This window comes from Alosa pseudoharengus, unplaced genomic scaffold, assembly GCF_046254945.1.
Source record: "Alosa pseudoharengus isolate Yale_2024_CS ecotype anadromous, Long Island Sound unplaced genomic scaffold, YU_APseudo_1.1 YU_APseudo_1.1_scf_9, whole genome shotgun sequence".
Lineage (NCBI taxonomy): Eukaryota > Metazoa > Chordata > Actinopteri > Clupeiformes > Clupeidae > Alosa > Alosa pseudoharengus.
In genome coordinates this window covers 28,865,935-28,885,581 of record NW_027468881.1, presented here as the reverse complement: position 1 = coordinate 28,885,581, position 19,647 = coordinate 28,865,935, and the positions used below count along the sequence as shown (strand labels likewise).

General features: G+C 43.1%; 2 protein-coding genes across 8 annotated transcripts; both read right to left on the bottom strand.

The window, feature by feature from the left end:
* Positions 1–2,599: 2,599 nt before the first annotated feature.
* asb8 (ankyrin repeat and SOCS box containing 8) lies at positions 2,600–6,331 on the bottom strand. Of its 3 annotated transcripts, none has more exons than XM_076276258.1 (4): positions 6,164–6,331; positions 4,876–5,062; positions 4,693–4,797; positions 2,600–4,366 (listed from the first exon to the last, which is right to left on the bottom strand). In XM_076276258.1, the coding sequence occupies exons 2-4, from the start codon at positions 5,002–5,004 to the stop codon at positions 3,731–3,733; spliced, it is 870 nt and encodes a 289-aa protein (XP_076132373.1). In that variant the 5' UTR covers positions 5,005–5,062; positions 6,164–6,331; the 3' UTR covers positions 2,600–3,730. The 3 variants fall into 3 exon arrangements, with proteins under 3 accessions (XP_076132373.1, XP_076132372.1, XP_076132371.1); XM_076276257.1 differs by lacking the exon at positions 6,164–6,331 and adding an exon at positions 5,894–6,134; XM_076276256.1 differs by lacking the exon at positions 6,164–6,331 and adding an exon at positions 5,958–6,133.
* A 668-nt stretch (positions 6,332–6,999) lies between these two features.
* larp4aa (La ribonucleoprotein 4Aa) lies at positions 7,000–19,492 on the bottom strand. Of its 5 annotated transcripts, none has more exons than XM_076277385.1 (17): positions 18,942–19,492; positions 16,305–16,431; positions 15,914–16,066; positions 15,687–15,774; positions 15,437–15,573; positions 15,068–15,171; positions 14,862–14,972; positions 14,698–14,751; positions 14,377–14,589; positions 14,130–14,233; positions 13,703–13,744; positions 12,794–13,003; positions 12,261–12,312; positions 11,967–12,125; positions 11,587–11,759; positions 11,095–11,338; positions 7,000–10,621 (listed from the first exon to the last, which is right to left on the bottom strand). In XM_076277385.1, the coding sequence occupies exons 1-17, from the start codon at positions 19,053–19,055 to the stop codon at positions 10,205–10,207; spliced, it is 2,502 nt and encodes an 833-aa protein (XP_076133500.1). In that variant the 5' UTR covers positions 19,056–19,492; the 3' UTR covers positions 7,000–10,204. The 5 variants fall into 5 exon arrangements, with proteins under 5 accessions (XP_076133500.1, XP_076133501.1, XP_076133502.1 ...); XM_076277386.1 differs by having other exon boundaries at positions 11,095–11,335; XM_076277387.1 differs by having other exon boundaries at positions 11,587–11,756.
* Between the last annotated feature and the right edge of the window lie 155 nt (positions 19,493–19,647).

The following is a 19,647-nucleotide window of genomic DNA, read 5'->3' as shown; positions in this document are numbered from 1 at the left end:
TTTTTTTTATTTTTTATTTAAACAGCAAATTAACGTCATCTCGCGGGCCAGATAGAATAGATGGCGGGCCAAAATTGGCCCGCGGGCCACTATTTGCCGACCCCTGGCATAGGCTATAGGCAAAGGGATTTGCTTAAAGCAACACCAAAGAGTTTTTTGTACCTTAAAGATGTTTCCAAAATCGTTTCAGTGGTTCATCAACTCGTAACAGGGTGAGCGGCACTTTCTGCATTCGCTTCGCGGCCCTCTATCGGCTATAAAGGCAATGTATCGGCTATATACTATGTAGGCTATCTGTAGTTGGATCGGGTAGCGGATCTGTAGTTCTATGGAATGAGACATGAGAAACTAGAAATTTGACTTGCATCTGATGTCGCAATACATATACTTTCATAAAATCATGCAACATATTCTACCTTGTCTGTGGACATTGTTATTTGCAAAGCTGGTGCTGTAACAAATAGTGCGTGCGACAGAGGAAAAGTTATTTGGTGTTGCTTTAAATGATCTTATCATTAGAGCCAGTCTCCAGAACTGTGGGTGTAAGAGAAGATCATGGCAATAAAGTCTCATGTCCTTCGTACCCCTAGGTTGCTATGTGCATGGTCAAGCCTACTCTTATGATATTGTAGACCGGAGAACATCCCAGTAAAAATGCCATCCCATCCCATTTTTTGTTTTGTTTTTTTGTATCCTGTAAGAGCCATTTTAAGCATATACTGATTCACCTGTTTGGAAATTTGAAGAACTTATAAGATATAAGAAGCTATTGCACATTGTCATAAAACAACATTTAGGTCTACCATGAATGTACCTGACAGAGGGCTAGTTAACATAACCTACAAACAATAAAACATAGCACACAACAAACACAAGTAAACATAACCTTCAACAAAAATATTTGTGTCTCCCCACATGGCAAATGATGTTTCAGCTCTTCAGTAGACTATTGCTTTCACATCAGTTCTGCTGCTCATTTGCTTTGTTCGTAATTGTTCTTCCCGATTCTGTATCCTGAGCCTGCACTGTGGCAAGCCATGTCTTTAATTATGGATCTGGTCCCAAAGATCACGTCTTGCATAATAGCTGGCCTAACTCCAAACAGGCATGTGGAGCGATGTGTTGAATAAGAGCATGACAAGAGGCAGTTGTTGCAATCATTTACCCATAAATTGGATGGATGGCAAGCAGACTATTAAACAGATAGAAGGACTCCAAAAGTCGGTCAACAATTCATTGATATTTAGAATTGTCCTGTGTATTTTTCATGAAACCCTTTACAAACGTGTCACAGAGGAAAAGGTGTGCAGGCTACATTTGAGTATAGGTACACAACAGTAGGGGAATTCATAGTTCTGCTTTGGTTTCCTTCCTGAGATCCTGACTGCTTTTTTTATTCCTTCGAAAGGGAAGTCCTGTGCTTGAGATGCCAGCATGGGCCATAACAATAACTGAACAAAGAGCTGATCTGAGTTAATATCCTCTCCTAGTTACTCTTCATTTGCTCCCTATAGTGGCCAGAATAAAGTGTAAATTCCTCACCTATAGGACACTTACTGTATCTTTTCCCTGTTATTTCAATTATATGATCCAGCTTTACATCCCCAACCACCCACTGCGGTCTTCTGATGAGTGTTGTGTCGACCAGCCATAATCACTAGGCAAAACTCAAGACTCTTTTACTCAGTGGTTCCTCGTTGGTAGAATGAGTTTCCCAGTACTCTGTTCCTGTGAGTTTTGGGTCTTTCAAGAGGGATCTAAAGACATTATTCAGCATTATTCAGTATGTTCAGCATACACTTAATTAACTGGTTCTTAGTGAGTTATGGTTGGTATATTATGGTATTTGTTTATTTTCATTAGGCTATTGATCATTGATATTATTGTTTATTATTGCTATTTTCCTTAATGTAGTCTTACCAACATTTTAAAACGGTTCACTATTAATTTTTAACTATTGTATTGTTTTAATTTGTAAGTCGCTTTGAACAAAATCCATAACCATAATAGTTAGCATGTGATCACCCTTATTAAGTTTTGAAGGCTTTGTGTCACTTATAAAAAGTTGCCAGGGATCAAAAGGCATTTTTGAAAAGATCCAGGAAAGCTTAACACTATAAGAAGCTACAGCATATCAATGACATTGATAGCATTCTTCTCCCTATTATTATTATTATTATTATGTAAGGACACCGACCTTCAACAAATCACAGTCAGAAGAAATATTTGTCACATCTGAGTACAACATCAATGGCTGGTACTGGATGAGAAGAATGTCGCTAATTGGAAGGGTTACTTACTTCATACAAATCAAAACACAAGCTAGTCACTTGTCTCTTCAGCACTGGAAATAGATGGTGACTTTGTTGTAGGACAGAGACATCTGCTGGACAAAGCCAGGTAGTGAGTACACAGAGCACAAACATACAGGGCATTTATAACATATCTATACAGTATTGTCAGGGTTTTGTCAATACACTTGTAACAATGTGTAACTGGTAGGATAGATCAACTAGTAGGATAAGTTGTTATAGGAGTTCATCATCTGATGTACCTATAATGCATTACTATGACTAAGAAAAAGACAAACTCGGGTGCATTGATTATGACAAGTGGAAAGACTTTTACTTTCAGTATAACAAAAGAAGAATGCACTTTTCGGTTGACTGTACATTTGACTTATTTCTTTTCAGCTGAATTTACCATGAAGTCATTTTGTATGCTTGAGTTAAGTTCATGTCCAAACATAACATGTTAACAGTTACTGCAAATGAAAAAGAAAGTAGCAGCAAAGAAACACAGACAAAGCAACTGAGAATACTTTAAGCCAGACACCAAAGATGAAGCTACATTTCAGACAGTTAAGATTATTTAAGATTATTCACAAACCATGCCATTCTTCAGATCTCACATTCATCCTTTTAAGATATCCAATGAATAAACTGCTTGTGAGCAGAGTAGGAAATAAGTAGTCAAAACAATACATGTTTTGCAAAGAAGATATTTTTTTACATAGTGACAACATTGTTATCATTATTCCTATGAGCACCAGAGGAAACAAAAATGTATTAACATTACTAAAATATATGTTGTTCACAGAAAAGAATAACATTTATTTAAATTTAAAAGACTGCACGCATGCTTAAAGAATAATTACCAGACCAAAAAATTGACCATCTTCCATGATCTGCGATATATATATACACAGCAACATGTTTACATATGATTTACGAGCATTCGCAAGTAATAACTTCAAGTGCTAGAACATAAAAATTCTTTCTGAAATAGAAGAGCTATCTGTGCCACTTAAAATAATTATTGGGAAAGGGATAATCCAAATGTAGCTAAAAAGTCAAATTTGCTATGTATCCATGAAAATTTGTGTATATCAGATAACAAATTCCTATTCTTCCAATAAAAAATAAATGTGCATACCTTTAAACATTTTTCTCATGACTGCATCCAGATCAATGCAGGATCACATACTGAGATCAGGAGAATAGAGTTGGAAGCACTTGACTGTCACTCATCTTGTAGACGCATACAACAGCTGACTAGACACAGACACTTGCCATCACACTATTTCAACGAAATGAACAATATACTTTTTTTCAGTATTGTATAAATACAACCAATTGCTCCTTTACATTGTACTATAAGCAGTCTCTCTCCCCGCTCACTGTACTGCTATTCCTACTATACTGCTATTCCTGAGCAAGCCTCTGGGCTGTCAGTCTCTAAGCAGTACATACTCTTTGACAGACTCAGGTAGTGGGAGTTGCTTGACAGCTGTAGGCAGGTACTGCACGCCCAGACTCTGGCGGACAGCGCACCGGGCCAGGCCTCGCAGACTTGGTGGCTGGGACACCATACTGGTGAGGCGGGCCAGCAGCTGGGGATCCTTGGTGAGCTCGCGGGGCAACGAGCCGTCGGCGCGGCGGATCTGGAAGAGGCCGGCGGCCCGGCACAGCAGCTCCAGGCACTCCTCCTCCTGCTCCGTGCCCAGGCCGCGCGCCAGCAAGGCCACCAGCCGCGAGATGGGAGTCTGGCCCTTCAGGTTGGTGACATGCACCTGGGCGCCGTACTCCAGCAGCACGCGCACACTCTCCAGGTTGCCCTTCATGGCGGCCCAACTGAGCGGCGTGTCGCTGTTGTAGTCGCGGGCGTTGGGGCAGGCCCCACTCTCCAGCAGAGCCCGCACACACTCTGGGTTGTCCTTGAAGGCAGCCCAGTGCAGGGGCGTATCCTTGTTGCCATCCAGTGCATTGGGCTGGGCACCATACTCCAGCAGTAGCTCCACACAGCTCTCATCCTTCTCAGCAGCATAATGCAGCGCTGTGCGATTATACCCATCCAGTGCATTTACCTGTGGACCAACTCACACTTAGGCTGAAGACTAACAGATGGAATAATTAAGTAAGTTTAAGAAAACTTTAATATATTCAGTGTTTCCCACAGAATTTAATTCCATTTGTGGTGGTTGGTTTGCAGAATTAACTTGAATGCAACAGTTTTTAACAAATTAGCACAGCGTGGTTATGATACTAACCAGATTTAAGCAGAATTTAGTACAACCTGGAAAATCATTGTGTGGTGGTCAATGTTGATATTGTGGTAGGCCACCACAAATAAGTCAATGTATGGGAAACACTGATATTACTGATTGTTGCTGACATTATTAGAGTAGCATACCTCAGCTCCCTTCTCCAGCAAAAGCTCAACACAGTCCGCATCCGCCACCATGCAAGCGCAATGAAGAGGCTTCAGAGTGCCGTGCATCCGGTTGACATCTGCCCCCTGGACAAGCAAGACACCAGTTAAGTTATGGTGCAGATTGCAGCAGAGTTGCAAATGACAAGTCGCTATCAGGTTTACCTTGCGTATAAGGTCTTCAACATTGTCGTGGGGGAATGAGCGGATGGCAGCAATCGTCCTTATCAGCCTCTCAGACAGAGAATATTTACTTTGAATGCTTTGCATGATGTACCACATAGTTGAGCTCATTTGGACTGGAAGTACATCTCACCCTGGCCGGGTGAATTCACACCGCACTCGAAACAAACTGCGGTAAAAAGGGTTAGTAGAATTGACCATGGTAAATTATAAAACGATTATGGAGTGATCTATCAGAGAATTATCAAAGATTTATGAGGCAATAGCAATATTGGTAGCAATATGGGGAACCAACTGATCAAGACACGGTGACACACTTGACATTTCTGTAAGCAATCCGGCAAGTTAGGCAGTAGACATTCGTCAAAATTCTAGAGTATTTGGATGCTGATCTCTGTATTAGTAGCGTTTAACCCGACGTCAGTCTTGCTTAAAAACACTCAGAATTGTATACTGACATGGCATGCAATAGGGACCTGCTTATGATGGTTTGGAGAACATTAGCTAGCAGACAGATAATAATACGCGAATAGCATCAACCTACTATGAACTCTCTGTCCAGATCATCTGAAATGTTAACATTAACAATGACAGGTACAGTACGATGCGAACATAATTTGCCGACTGTCAAACCCAATCACGTGAATGGAGAACTAGCTAAGTGACTAGCATACCAAAAACAAAACATTTTTGTTGGCTACAAATCCTATCATGCTAACTATAGTTACGCTAACAACGCGTTTATGTTCAGTATTTTCATCAAATACACCGGAAACTCGGCAAACCACTTATGCACATTTATAAATACTAACAAAATAAAGAGACTAAACACATATGCTGTCATGAAGGAAATTAGATTCTAGCCCACACCTGGGACATGTTTACTACAGTATCGTTAGCTAACGAGCTAAGAATGCTTAGCAAGCAAGTGGCTATAGCTTTGATACAATGCCAGATACACTTCTAACACAAAATAGTATTATACAGTTTAATTCCTTGCCTTAAACATTACATCCTATTTATTTCCGTATAAAACTATTTTGCCTTCTGCGGCAATAACGAACCTTCACGTCCTCACGGAAGCAACCCAGTGAGCTAGTTAACTCGTTATGGCAGCAACACTCTTTCGACTGCTCAACAAAAACATAGCGACGCCATGCACATCACGTCATCGCGACGATTACACGCCACCGTGCATTCACCAAAACATACACCCGAGACCCGAAGACGGCAATCATACAATGATAGTAATGAAATGAATCCTTCAAACCTGTTTCATTACCGCGCGGCCTCAAGTTGAAGCCCACACGTGCTGGTTAACAATGTTACCAAATGTCACTGCAAGCATTCCACACATACCAGTTACTGATCTCCAAATATAGTCCTCGGTTGGCTGTGGAAATGCCATGTAGGGTTTCAAATCCACTGGACTCGCCTAACTGTACAGTAATCTAATAAATACAAGAATTAAACACTAAACAATCACATCAAAACGCATACTAATTTACAGTTCTCATTGTACAAATGGGAGGCTTCTTTTCACTGTATGTACCAACAGTGTTATAATAAAAAAAAGGCATGTTACTACAGGGTACAGATGAGTATTTTAAAAATGTAAATCTAAATGGACCTTCATCTCAGTCCTCAGAATAAAAAACAGGCTGGCCTTTTGCTGGTTAATATTACAGAACTAACCTGCCTGATCTTCTCAAAAGGACCCTTGATTGAAAATCCCATGTGGAGCCTTGTCGGATGATGGTAGGCTACTGCACTTCACCCCTCCTCACTGTTCTGAGCAAACATGCACAACTCTTAATCCTTCAACCGTAAACACAAACTTGCCCTAGCTGCTGTTGCTAGTTTATGTTTGCCCATCAATATCAGCAAGACCACATTAAGGTCAAAAGGCCACTGAACTTGGATCAGATAATAGATAAGGGTGTCAGCTATCCAGTTGCACCAATTCATGGGTGTCTGAAAAGAAAATGGGGGATTAAGTAGTGTAATTACAAACATTAAATACCATCTAATCATATGAAAAGCAATACAAATAGATAGAACACCCACGCACACACACACACAAACCAAAAACAAGAGTAATTGTACTCTAAGGCCAAAACAAAATAATTTATTTTCTTTTTGTGACATTTTATTCAGACAGCTAGAATTTAGTGTCTCAAACACTTCAATCCGTTGCTATATATTCTTCCCTTTGCCACCCCACCCCTAAATCAAGAAAACAGAAATAACCCAACATTAAGGAGAAAATGCTATTCCTGTAGATTTTTGCAAGCCTGTCAACATCAACATTATGCTTCTAAAATGATTTCACATTACATGACAGTAAGATTTTTTTTTTTTTAAACAAGTTAGTGCATTTTATTTTATTACACTAAACCACTAGCTGCTCATACTCATTAATGGAAAAACAAACAGACAAACAAAGCCCCAGTGATTCGTTACTCATGTACTGCATTACTAAACCCCTAGTCAATGCATCAAGTATTCTCATCTGAAATCTCAATCAAGATACAAATATTAGATGTGTGGCTCTCACCCAGTGCCATCTCTCAACATTTGAGGAAATTGGCCTATGAGAATTGAGCGTGCATGGGGAGGAGAGGGGGTGAAGCTTCGCACAGTAGAATTAAAATAAATAATTAAAAGAACAAATATAGTAATAATAATAATAATAATAATGCAATACTTAAAACAAAATCCAACTGCAATACTGGTTTCCAAAACAGACTAGATTTTCCAAGATGAAACAGCACCAATTCCATCCTCACATCACAAAAAAAAAGAATAAATTTGTGGTGGCTTCAGGTCAGTGTTACAAAAGCATGTTTGCTGGTTAAGGTCATACTCTTTTACTGGTCTCAATGCCACACTCCCACACCACTCTTTATGCAATTGGGGGGGGGGCTGATAAAGAAACAAGTTACTACATTTTCTCGTTACAGATGGTAAAGTTCACTGCTCTAAAGCCTAAAATGTAACACCTTAGGAGAACACATTGGCCGCCCGATGGTTGTTTGAGACTCCACAACTCACCAACATTCAACATGGTAAGCTATGGACTGTAGGCTGCTGGCACATCATATGAACAGACATAGGCTAGTGTCAACCATTTGAATGCCGTAGTAACACGATTAGCACTTTTTTCATTGATTATCATTGATACATTCCGCATAAGGATATTTCTTACGTTACAAAAAGAATAACGGAGTATGTGTCCAAACTGGCTTTGAAACGATCAGTCATCATAGCCAGTTAAAAATAACATGTCCTACAGAGCCCTAAACCTTGGAAGCTCAACAGAAACACAAAACTGCCTTTACCGGCAGGCGTTCCTTCTCATCGTCGCACACCTACAGATCTGCTGTCAGATCATCCAACAAAGCACCTACCACAACCATCCAATGACCTCAGGAGCATTGACATGCCTCTGGAATACCACACATTTTCTGGACAGAGCCATCTCCATACTCAAATCTAGCAGTCAAGTAAATACAGTGGACTTTGAGAACGTTTTGGGAAAAGATTTTGGACAACGGAATCGTGACCTTACACTAATCACGGATGGACCGATTCTTCAAAGAACCCAATCCTGGGACGACATTCATTTAAAACATATGACAAACCAGAGCAAAGTGGAAATATGTTACAGGTTACCACCTTTAGCAATCCTCATCCTTCTATTAGACAGCAGACAATAAGGGCCTTTGAGTAAGCAAGAAAATGGAGAAAGTAAATCACACATGAGCTAATCAGATTTGCAGAGACCACACTTGACCTATTATTCTGTACAATCACAACTGCGCAGTTAATCAAACAATGACAATTTCCATTTGTAGATCAACCCTGAATGTTCCATTTCGATGTGGAGTTAAACTCACAACAAGAGGGAACAAAAGAAAAAGAAAAAAAAGAGAAAAAGATATTTCATCAGCATCAACCAACTCTCTCATCCTCTGCTTAAAACACACCCCACTGAGAACACCATGTTGTAAACAGATAGAGCCAGGCTGATTATCAACAAAATGAGCACACAGTACAAAATCAGTTCAAGGGGTGAGGGAATCAATGCACATCTAACATCTGAGATGACAAAGTATAGTATAACTGACTCTGTAACCAGCTCTGATCTGTGATGCATCAAGGGTCAGTGCTTGATTAAAATCAGATTGCAGCTTTAAAAAAAAAAAAAAAAGGAAAAAGATCAATCACCCTTCAGTGAACCAGTGACAGGTTGGCATTATTGGCAAGCTTTGACTTTGTAAAGAGTTTGAGAAAATTGACAAGGCTCAATAACCAACTAATCTTAATTTTGCAATATTTAGTACAATATTTATAAGGTTTTCTAGCTATCCAACACCATGTCACTGATCATAAAAGCATACAGAATTAATCGACAGCAATGTCACTCAATCTAATGAAAAAAAATGAATGAAAAAAAAAAAAAAAAGACCAACAGTAAGTATTACTGCTGCTCCTAAATTCGTTTTCCAAACAATTCATTCTCAACCAAACATGTCCTATATGAGACCTAAGTCCCAAGATGATGATGCAACACTACTGAAAACCACATCCTTTCACACAACTTCAAAGTTCATATACACCGACTGCAAAAAGTCACTCTCACTCCCAGTGTCCTGCAATTTGCAAATAAGCTTTTTTCTTTAAAAAAAAAGAAAGAAAAAGGAAAAGGATTGAATGAAATCATTGCATGTTAAAGTGATATCTTTGTATAGGTACATGACATTTATATATGCCTGTTCCTGTCTTCTTAGTGCATAAGTTCATTGCAGACCACTGTCATTCATATAGACAGACAGTGATGGGCTTCTTCACTGCCCAAGGCTCCATCTCTCGGCCAAATATGAGGCGAGAGTGACCAACTTTTTTTGGAAAAAAGGAGGGAGGGGGAAAAAAAACAAAATGGAAAAAAAAAAGCACTAAGATTTACATTCTTAAGGGGGGACATTTTCAATTTAACGGGACGAGACGGGATCTTTTTCCTATTCGATCACTCCCTTTCGTTTGCCCTGCTTTACGATTGTTTTTTATGCCCATTTTCCTGGATGTCCCAGTCTGCAGTCATTTCATGAGACTTTCCTCTAGACATGCCCCAGGCAGGAGAGGTGGCTACCATTTAGGTTGTTGCTTTTATATCTTATTTCATCTCTTTTTGTTTATATATATTTATGTATATATATATATATATATATATTTATTTATATATTTTATATATGCGTGTATATATTCATACATTTGTACTGAATTCATTTTTTGTTTTCTCTGCAAGTCTTTACTTTGGCGATATGGGAGGGATGTTCTGCTCTTTGCCCGTGTGTCTGGGCCCTCCTTGTGGGGAGTTGCGTCGGCCAAAGGGGGGGCGCCGCTGCTGCTCCCGGAGCTTGAGGCCACCCGTGCCGGCCCTGGGGGGACCGTTGTTGCGGTAATAGCCCTGACCGTCACGGGGAGGGCGCCCCTCGCGGCCCTTGCACTCGGCTCCTCGCTCCAGGGGCCGGTCGGGCTTGTCCGAGGGGCTGTGGGGCCCGCCGGCCGGCTCCTCGGCCTTGTTGACGCGCAGCTCACGCAGAGGCTGGGAGGCCGGAGGAGTGGTGGCGGCGGCGGCAGCAGCGGCGGCGGAGGGGGCCGGTGTGGGTGGGGGGTCCTTGGGGGGGCGCTGGCACACCTCCGCATAGCTCAACTTGCGGGGCTCCTGGCAGGGGGAATGAGACAGACAGGGGTGTTAAGAGTCAGAGGTCATCAAAAGATAAAACTAAATCACTGCTCATGTTTCCCCTTCTCGCTCACTGTAACTAAGGCCTTCAGATCTCATAATCTTACCGCTCATCAGGTCTGGACAAGAGGAGGCTCATGACTTGTGTGGGGACAGAGCAGAGAAATAGGTAGAGGGAAAGGGTGCAGAAACAAGAGAGAAAGAAAGTAGAACCAGCACAGGCCCTTCACCTCCCCCTTCCAGGGGGCCCTCTATGCGCATAAGTTTCTCATCACTAGGCCTGACGATGTTACTCAACAGCAGTCTTATCTTTAGAGAACGCCCACATAGTTAAGCAACAAGTGGCAGTCTGCCACAAGACAATTCAGTTGACACGATAAAAGGTGTAAATACTGACAAGTGGGATAAGCCTGTCTTCCTCTAGTCTAGTGCATGCGTGTGGGAGGTCTCACCATGGCGGGGGTGGAGTTGGTGCTGGTGCTGGAGGGGGCTGGGCTGGCCTGGGGGGTTCCTGGGGTGGGGGCTGCGCTCGGCTGAGGCTTGGAACCAGCTGCTGCCTGCGTGTGTGAGGGAGCGGGGGCGGAGGCGGAGGCGGAGGCAGCGACGACGGCAGCAGCGGAGGCGGTGGGTGCCGGTGTCTCTTTCTGAACAGGGAGCTCAGGCCTCTCCTGTTTCTTCTCCTGGTGGCTCGTGCTGCTGAGAAAACAGGGAGGGGAAGTCAAGGGGGAGGAGGAGGAGGGGGAGGAGAGGCAGAACAACAATGGGAAACCTGAGCACTGCTGACAGAGACAGGTGGGAGTGCTTCAGCAGGAGTGCCACTTCACTTCCAGATCCTTCTGTCTTTTGACAGTCAGGGAAACAAAAGCTTCAACAGACCCCTCCCCCCCCCTCCCCCATCCTCACACACACACAGGCTTTTCTGTTTAGGTGGCAAGGCTTTGTACCTGGCTGTGGTAGACTCCAAGGTGTGAGAAGTGGTTTTGCTTGCAGGCTGGACGGGCCTGATGGTGCTGACGCTGTCCTCTGGGGCTGGGGGATGACTTGCGGCTCCGTCTTTGCTGGCATCTGATTGCTGCTGCTGCTGTTGTTGTTGTTGTTGCTGCTGTGGTTGCTGCTGCTGTGACAAATGACACCCACAAAAGACTTTTATTACTGTGTGACTGAACACCAACCCCCTTTTACTTCAGCCCTGATTGTATAGCCTATTTCAAAGGCAGACAGGGGAAAAGTAATATCGAAATGAAAAAAATATATATATTATGGCCAACATGTCTATTTTTAAATAAATGACTGGGTGTGCTTTCTGTGGCTGTGCTGTGCTGACCTTGTCCCTGTTGATGCCCCGCACCACGTCAGACATGCGGTTCTCTAGCACGGGCTCGCCCTGCGTGCTCACCACGCAGCCTGGCAGAGGGGGGAAGTTGGAGGCAGCCAGGTCAAACTTGGGCTGAGGGACCTTGACCTCTGGGAGAGAAATCGGCCGCTGTGGGGAGGGCAAAAGGACACATTACATCAACACAAACAATACGTGTACATATCTGGACAAAACAGGAAAGATGAGCACAAAACATGAAAGAGTGGGATGTTACGGAGACGTGTGGGGGGAGGGAACACTTACCGTGGTGCGCTCGTCCTCTCTCCTCCTGCGGTTCCCTCTGTATGTACTCCGCCTGTAAACCATGTGGTAAGGGAGGGTCAGTAAATGCTCAACAGCTACTACAACAAGTTCAGCTCCATCTAGGTTACCCTGTCTGTCTCTGGCCTTCAGATCTCATAATCTTACCGCTCATTGGGTCTGGACATGAGGAGCATCCCGACTTCTGTGGTGAGAGACGTGAGGAAAGAAGAGAAAAAGGAGCAGAGAAAAGGAAGAAGAGAGAGGAAGAAAGAAAGAAAGAAAGAAAGAAAGAGAGAGAAAAGAAAGAACCAGCAGAAGCCGTTCCTCCCCCCACGCCTAGGGGGCCCTCTATGCGCTTGAGTTTCTCATCACCAGGCCTGATGGTGTCAAAGCTGCCTCTGGGCAACTCAACACCTTTCAGATATTCCCTTCCAGATAAGCTTGCACTACAGCTGCTAGATAAACAGCCACTGAAACGCACCCAAGGTGACTCGAAGCTGGGCAAACAAGAGGCCGCGGCGATTCTTACTGACCTTCCACGGTTGGCCATGCCGTTGTCGTCGGAGGGCTCGGACGCGGTCAGGTGGGTGAAGGAGGGACTGAGCTCGGCTGTGCCCAGTGCGGGGCCACTGCTGGCGGGGGGCTGGGGGCTGCGCAGGCCCGTGAGTCCATCCACCAGCGGGACGGGAGCCACAGAGGCGGGGGCTCCGTCACTGGCCCTTGACTGAGGCTTCACATGGTTCCTGTGGAGAGTGCAACACAAGGGAGTTGGGATGAGTCTGCACAGGATTAAAACTAGCGATGAAGCCGGAAGCATCATGTCAAAATGGGGGAAATTGTGATGGTACACATTCTGGTCTAACTTCCTATCCACTAGGCCATGTCAACATGGGCTGCATGCAATGATGGAACAAAACAAATGTGTACATGACCAACCAGTGACACAGATCAAGAATGTTGGGTTGAAAATATTTTCTGGTACTCTGTCAAGCTGATTTATACTTACAATAAAGACTAGCTAGTTTGTTCCAAAATGGACATATTGCCAACAACGCCAATTACAGGAAAATTTAGGATGTCGAATCAGAATATTTAGAATTCATGCTTAGGTTAGTTAGCTTGAATACTGTGAGAAGCACAAACAGAATGATAAAACACTGTAAACCCAACATCACATATAATGGGTGGTTAGCAGTGATAAAGTCCCAGCATTGTCAAGCCTCATACATATCAGCAACAAACATGGCGATTTCGCCAAAAATCGCACGGCTGTAACTGGATTTATCACCAAAAAAAAATCAAAGAAAAGAAAATGGCATGGGGTGGATCCAGTGGAACTGGCATAACCCTGATTAATGTTTGGTTATGTATCTGAAGCTTGTATGAGAGAGAAAGGGTGTCATTCGACTACGATGATGCTGGAAAGAGTTGAACAGGTGTACCTGAAGGCATTTATTACATTCTTTCTGGAATAGAGAGGGACACTGTGGGGACAGCAAGAACACCAGCATGAGGGGCTACATTACTTACCGAAATAAATTATTTACTTTTTAAAAAATCACACTTTAATCTGCACACTTCAACTATGAAGTTATGGTTTACATCTTCGTCAACATTTACATTTATTTCACTTCCTTGTTGATTTTTACTGAATACACATACTACTTTCCAATTCAATCCTTGCAGTCCTAACAAACACACTTATAAACATATACACATACTCGTGCCATCAAGGGCTGTTTAAGACTATGTTTTAAGATTATTAATCGGTTTTATCATATCGTAAGCCACTGAATCAGCTGAAAAGCAAGATAACAGTATCAGAAGGGAGATGACTTAAAACAGGAAATAAGCATTTAAAAGTCCTACCGGTTCCGACTGAAGGGACGGCCGAGGTTGAGCGAGTTGGAGCCAGTCTTATAGTGTGCAGGTGAGCTAAAACCATTCACAAAGCTACTGTTGGGAAACGGGGCCTGTGGTAGAGAGAAGGGATTTACAGAGCTCATAAGGATGTACTGAAGTACAGAAGAGTAAATGAAGCCGATCTTAGCAACCAAGTAACACCCAAAACCACATACGGCACGTTTATACAACACATATGGACTGATCTACACACCAGCGGGGTCTCGAAGTACGGCGTGGGCGAAGGTGTCCAGGTAGGAGGCATGATACTGTAGGGCAGGTACTGTTGCTGGGGACTGTAGACGTGTTGCATGAAGAGGGGCGAGCTGTACTGGGACTGGGTCTGGGTCTGCTGTGAGTACACACTGCAGTCCAGGCTGCGGTAGCCATTCTTCGCAAAGAACGTGTTGATAGCTTTTATTCTGGCCTAGAAAGAGGAGTCATGGGGCGTTAGGTGGTGGTCAGGAGGGATTTGAAAAAGCAGCAGCAAATAAGATCTGAAACACATTAAGACAGTTGTTGATAATCAACTCACCATGATTGGTTTTCCCTGAAATGTTTTCACTTCTTCCCTTAAATATCTGTACGCCTGAACAAGACAAAAAAAAAAAAAAAGCCATTCAAAACCCTTACTTGATAAGGTAGACAGCCGAAAACTCAAAACCTAAATCAAGGAGAATACGTTACTTATGTACCCACCTGTTGAGCATCTGTGTCCGATTGGAATGTAATGTACCAGTTATTGTTGTGCGCAAACTCCACGCTGATAACTTTCGGACAGTTGTCGTTCTTAAAGAGGGCCTCCACTTCCTGAGGATGGAGAAGATGGTAAACAAAAGTCAGCTTATCATGGAGGACCAACACTGGGCTTCTTTCCTGGTGCTTCCTACAGGAGCTGGCCTCACCTCCACAGGCGTAGACTCCGGGACCTCCCTCAGGATGATGATGCAGCGCTTGTGATTGGGCCGAACTTTCTCCCCTTTCTCATCCACTTGTACCATTGGAGATGCTGGACATACAAGAGCATCCATGTATCAGTAATGCATGAAAAGGCAGCCAATCAGAGATAGGTGTGTGTGTGTGTGTGTTGGCATAACATAATTGCCACAGCTTGCATCCACACGACATGCAAATATTCAGCCAGTGCATCAAAATATGAATATTAACAAACCCTACATCAAACAGACTACATGAATAGGTCGACAGAAACAACCTTGATCAGCATGCTGCCACATTAGGTTAGAAGTGTGGCTATAAGTCTTGGATCTACTTACATCTAAGCACATCCAGAATAAGGTCCATGTCGGTGGTCAGGACCTTTATGCCCTCCATGCTGGCGATGGTCCAGATGGGGACAAACTGGTCACTGTCCATCTGTGACATGAGGTACAGGTCCTTGGATAGATTTTCCCTGTGGTGATAATAAAATACAAATATGAACAGATAAACACTGCAAATGTCTTAGCCTAGACCAAATTGTGTCCATGCCCATTCAAAATGCATTCATCTTGTCTAGGGCCTGACCTGGAGAAGCAGAACTCCAGCTCCTTCTTGAGAGACTCCCGTAAACTCTCAGCAGAGATAGGCTGCTCCATTGTCAGGTTAGAATCAACTGAAACAAATCGACAAAACACATGATCAACAACCAAACAAAAACTCATCAAAAGTGTTGGGTCGTCAAACAGGTGTGGATGAAAAGTTGCAATGATATTGGTTTACAAAAGGAGAGGAAAAAGCAAAGCTTAACTGACCTTCAATTCCTGTTGGCGGCTCACAGAGGGGGAACTCTAAGTCAGGGGGATCCATACCATTCGCAGTACCCTCGGCAGCCCCCAAAGAGCTGCCGTCCTCCAGGCTTGGAAACCCTGTTGTGTACGCTTTACATCCGGAGGCGTCAGGATACCCTACAGATCACAGGTTTGGGGCAAAACAAAGGTCAAATAACTCACCACTCCTGTGCCCAACAGCACAAAAGGGAAAAGGAGAAACGTGACCTCTACTTTTACGACTATGTACTTCTACGACTTTTACAGAAATGGCTAATTTGCACATAAAATAAAGGAATTTATATTACACACCCAAGTATTTATAATAAATAAATTGATGAATTATGACAATCATAAACCCAATGAACTTGCATACCCTCTGGGATGCTGGTCTGGGACCAGGGGGAGCCCTCTGTACCATCTGCAGGGGCCTCGATGGGGACAGTAGGCATCTCCTGCCACACCTTGGCATTCGGGTTCAGACCGGCACCCTTAGAGGTCACCTGAGGCAAACATTACAGCATGTTCTTCATCGTTTCACTTCGATGCAGCTGAGCCCATTTCTTCCTTAATTTCCGCTAAGTTACATTTACAGAGGATGTGTTAACATTTTACTTATTGAATACCAATAAGCATTCTTTCCTAAATATGTCGTGCATACACAATAGTTAGACTTATGCAGTCAGCAAAGTCTCAAGTTAAAAGTTCAAGATCACAATTCAGCTAAGCCAATGTGTGCGACCTGTTACGTAATCGTTTTGCTAGTTGCAGTAAAATAATAGCGCTCAGTGCAAGTTAATATTATAACATGAGGGTGAGGAAAGTACACAAATCCTGTCAAAAAAAGAATTCGTTGACTACAATTTAAAAGAAATTTGAACCTCTGATGTATTCAAGATGGAAAGAACACGCCGGCTTTCAATGAACAACGTGAAGTTAGGTTAACGTTAGCAACACAAAACCAAATGACAAACAAAACATTCGGCTAAGTTAATGAATTAACTCTGACTCAAACTGTGACAAGTACAGTAGTGCACCATCAAAACAAACAGATCGTTCAATTTCTTTGGTTGTGACCCAACTACAATGCATCCATACGCTACACATTATTTTGTGCTAACTGCTAACGTTAAATATGTACAGCCATGAGGCCTTCGCTGAGCTAGCAAGCTAAATAAGCTAACGTTAGCAGGCTCTCACATGGTCTTCACCGATTGTCCGCGATGCATGCAGCTAAGTTTGCTAACAAGTCAACTGCACTGCATCAAGCTTACCTCGATGAACAAAAGCATTTTAGGCGGTCTCGTTCACTCAATGAACTGTGGAATTCTTCAAATTCACGATGCGGTGACCATTTAAGATAGTTTTGCCGCTGAAAGGAAGCGCTCAGAGTTGGACAGTATCCAGCTCAAGTTACTTCCAGCACGCGTTTTCACGACCTTCAACCATTCGCTCTGTGAAAGATGAACTCCGCCTATCCCTCTCACACTTGCAGCACATTTTACCAACGACTCGATGTCTTCCGTAAAAGCAGACAGCCAAGAACCTTGCTGTTGGTCAAGGGTACTGTCAATCAATACAGTTTGAGTCTCACCCAAACTCGTCTAAACCCAGTCGAAATAGCACTAAATTACACACTGACGTTACATGATTAGTGATACATTGACCTGTTAATAAAGTATTATCATAGGTTCAACCAAGGTATCCCGAACTCTGACAAATTATGTTAATAGTTTGTTTACATGGTCCAATTTAAAGAATACTCCTGGTCAACAACAATAATTAAAATGCCGACGATGGACAACACAGTAGCTTTAAATGGGTTAACTTTCAACTCTTTACTTTTACAAAGGACATGTGGTTTCTGCTCTGTGTGTACTATGGCACAAACAGAAGAAAACTTTGACTTTCGAGTGCTACATGTCATGAGACCTATAACATATTTCGAGTCTGTCACTAGCCATGGTGGAGCACATGCCATAAGGGGCGCCATTGTCAATGACCACCTGCTACATGATTCAGGCCCGCAACTCAAATGAACGGCAGGCGTAGAAAAACCCAACACTAGTTCTACAATCAGGCACCCAATAATCTATAAACTTTTTCACAAACTGATTCTAATACCCTGATCAGCGTGAGAGTGAGTTTAAAGTATGGCGACACGTTGCAACGGCGACTAATTTCGCATTCGGGAAAGGAATCGACTCTTACATTATTATAATAAAGTCAAAGTTACTGACCAAAATCTGACTATAACCATCAACAACGAAACCATTTACAGCCAATATGGACAACCAGTGATTCATATATCATCTGACAGCTGTAACGTTAACGACACACGTAGGCCTCGAACGTTCTCTTGATTAACGCCAGACAGACGGTAACGCAATGCAATCAAAGTGTGATTTGTTTACACCGGGATAGCTAAATTCTTACATTCCTACATCACGAGCAAAGTGCTTAATCTCTTTCTCGGTGACTACAATAACGTCAAGTAGCTCCTTGCTAAGCCGTCACTGACAAAGCAGATATAGCTGGCTAACTGGCCTTACCTTGCAGCGTATCGTAGCTTAAAGAGCTGACAAGTCAGCTGCCTGGTAACACGAGTGGCTACAACGATGTCAAGTATACCTTACAGAATCATCCTACCCAATTATATTAAATCAAATCAAATATAAAATCCAATCAGGTAGAAGCTATATAAATTGTTACTTTACAGTAATGGACCCTTGATTCGGACTTAGAGGTTACATCAGACTTGTCATCCAGTACCAGCTTACGTTAACGTTAGCTAACGTAAGTCAAGCGACAAGATTGCCAAGGCAACCCCACATTGGCTAACTAAATATGGCTAGGCAGCAAACGTTAGCCTAACGTTAAAATTCTGGCCCAACCTGCAGTCATCGAATATGACCATACATCCAAGAGGATAATTGACAGTCAGCTCAAAACTGCAATTAAAATTTCGACTCATCGTTAAAATTGTGTCGTGCAATGATAGGCCCATGCTCACCATGCCGCCCGAATCTCCACCAGTCCCAAGTACCGTCTCGTCCTCTCCACGGATTTTGGATACCGGCTCAGCCTCCTCCTGCAGCTGCGGCACTCCGCCCTGGTCTGAACTCATCGGCCGCTCCTGGCTCACGCCGCCTCCGTCGTTCTCTCCCAACCCCCGCGTGTCACCCCAATTCCCACCAGTTACCGTAAAATAGTTGCCGTTACCTAACTAGTAGTCGATTTACTCTGACTGCTGCGACTGAATCAGCTAACAGGTTAGCTAGCTAGCTAGCTAGCTAATAGTCTGGGCTACCAATTTAGCTATCTTGGCTAGCTAGCTAGCTAGCATACATCGACAAAAATGATCCAAACTCGAACGTGTAGATTCTAATACCGCAAAATGAAACAAAATGATAAGTCAAGTCACCAATCCGGGTTCTGGTGTTTCTTCCTTGATGTTCAAGCTAGCGTTATCTCCGATAAACGCATTCCTAACCGGGCGACCGAAGCGGACACAGGGGACACGCACCTTTCCTAAGAGTAGGCAGACATTAATACAGTCCGCCACCGTCCCAGTTGCCACTGCGACCTCCTACTGCCCTCTGAAAAGCTAGTTTCCGGTTAAAAAAAAAAAAGACCATAGAAGTCTGTGAGCTTCTGGCTTCTTCTTCTGATATGTAACAAACAGGTGATCAGAAAAACAGTATTTATTATGTAGTAGC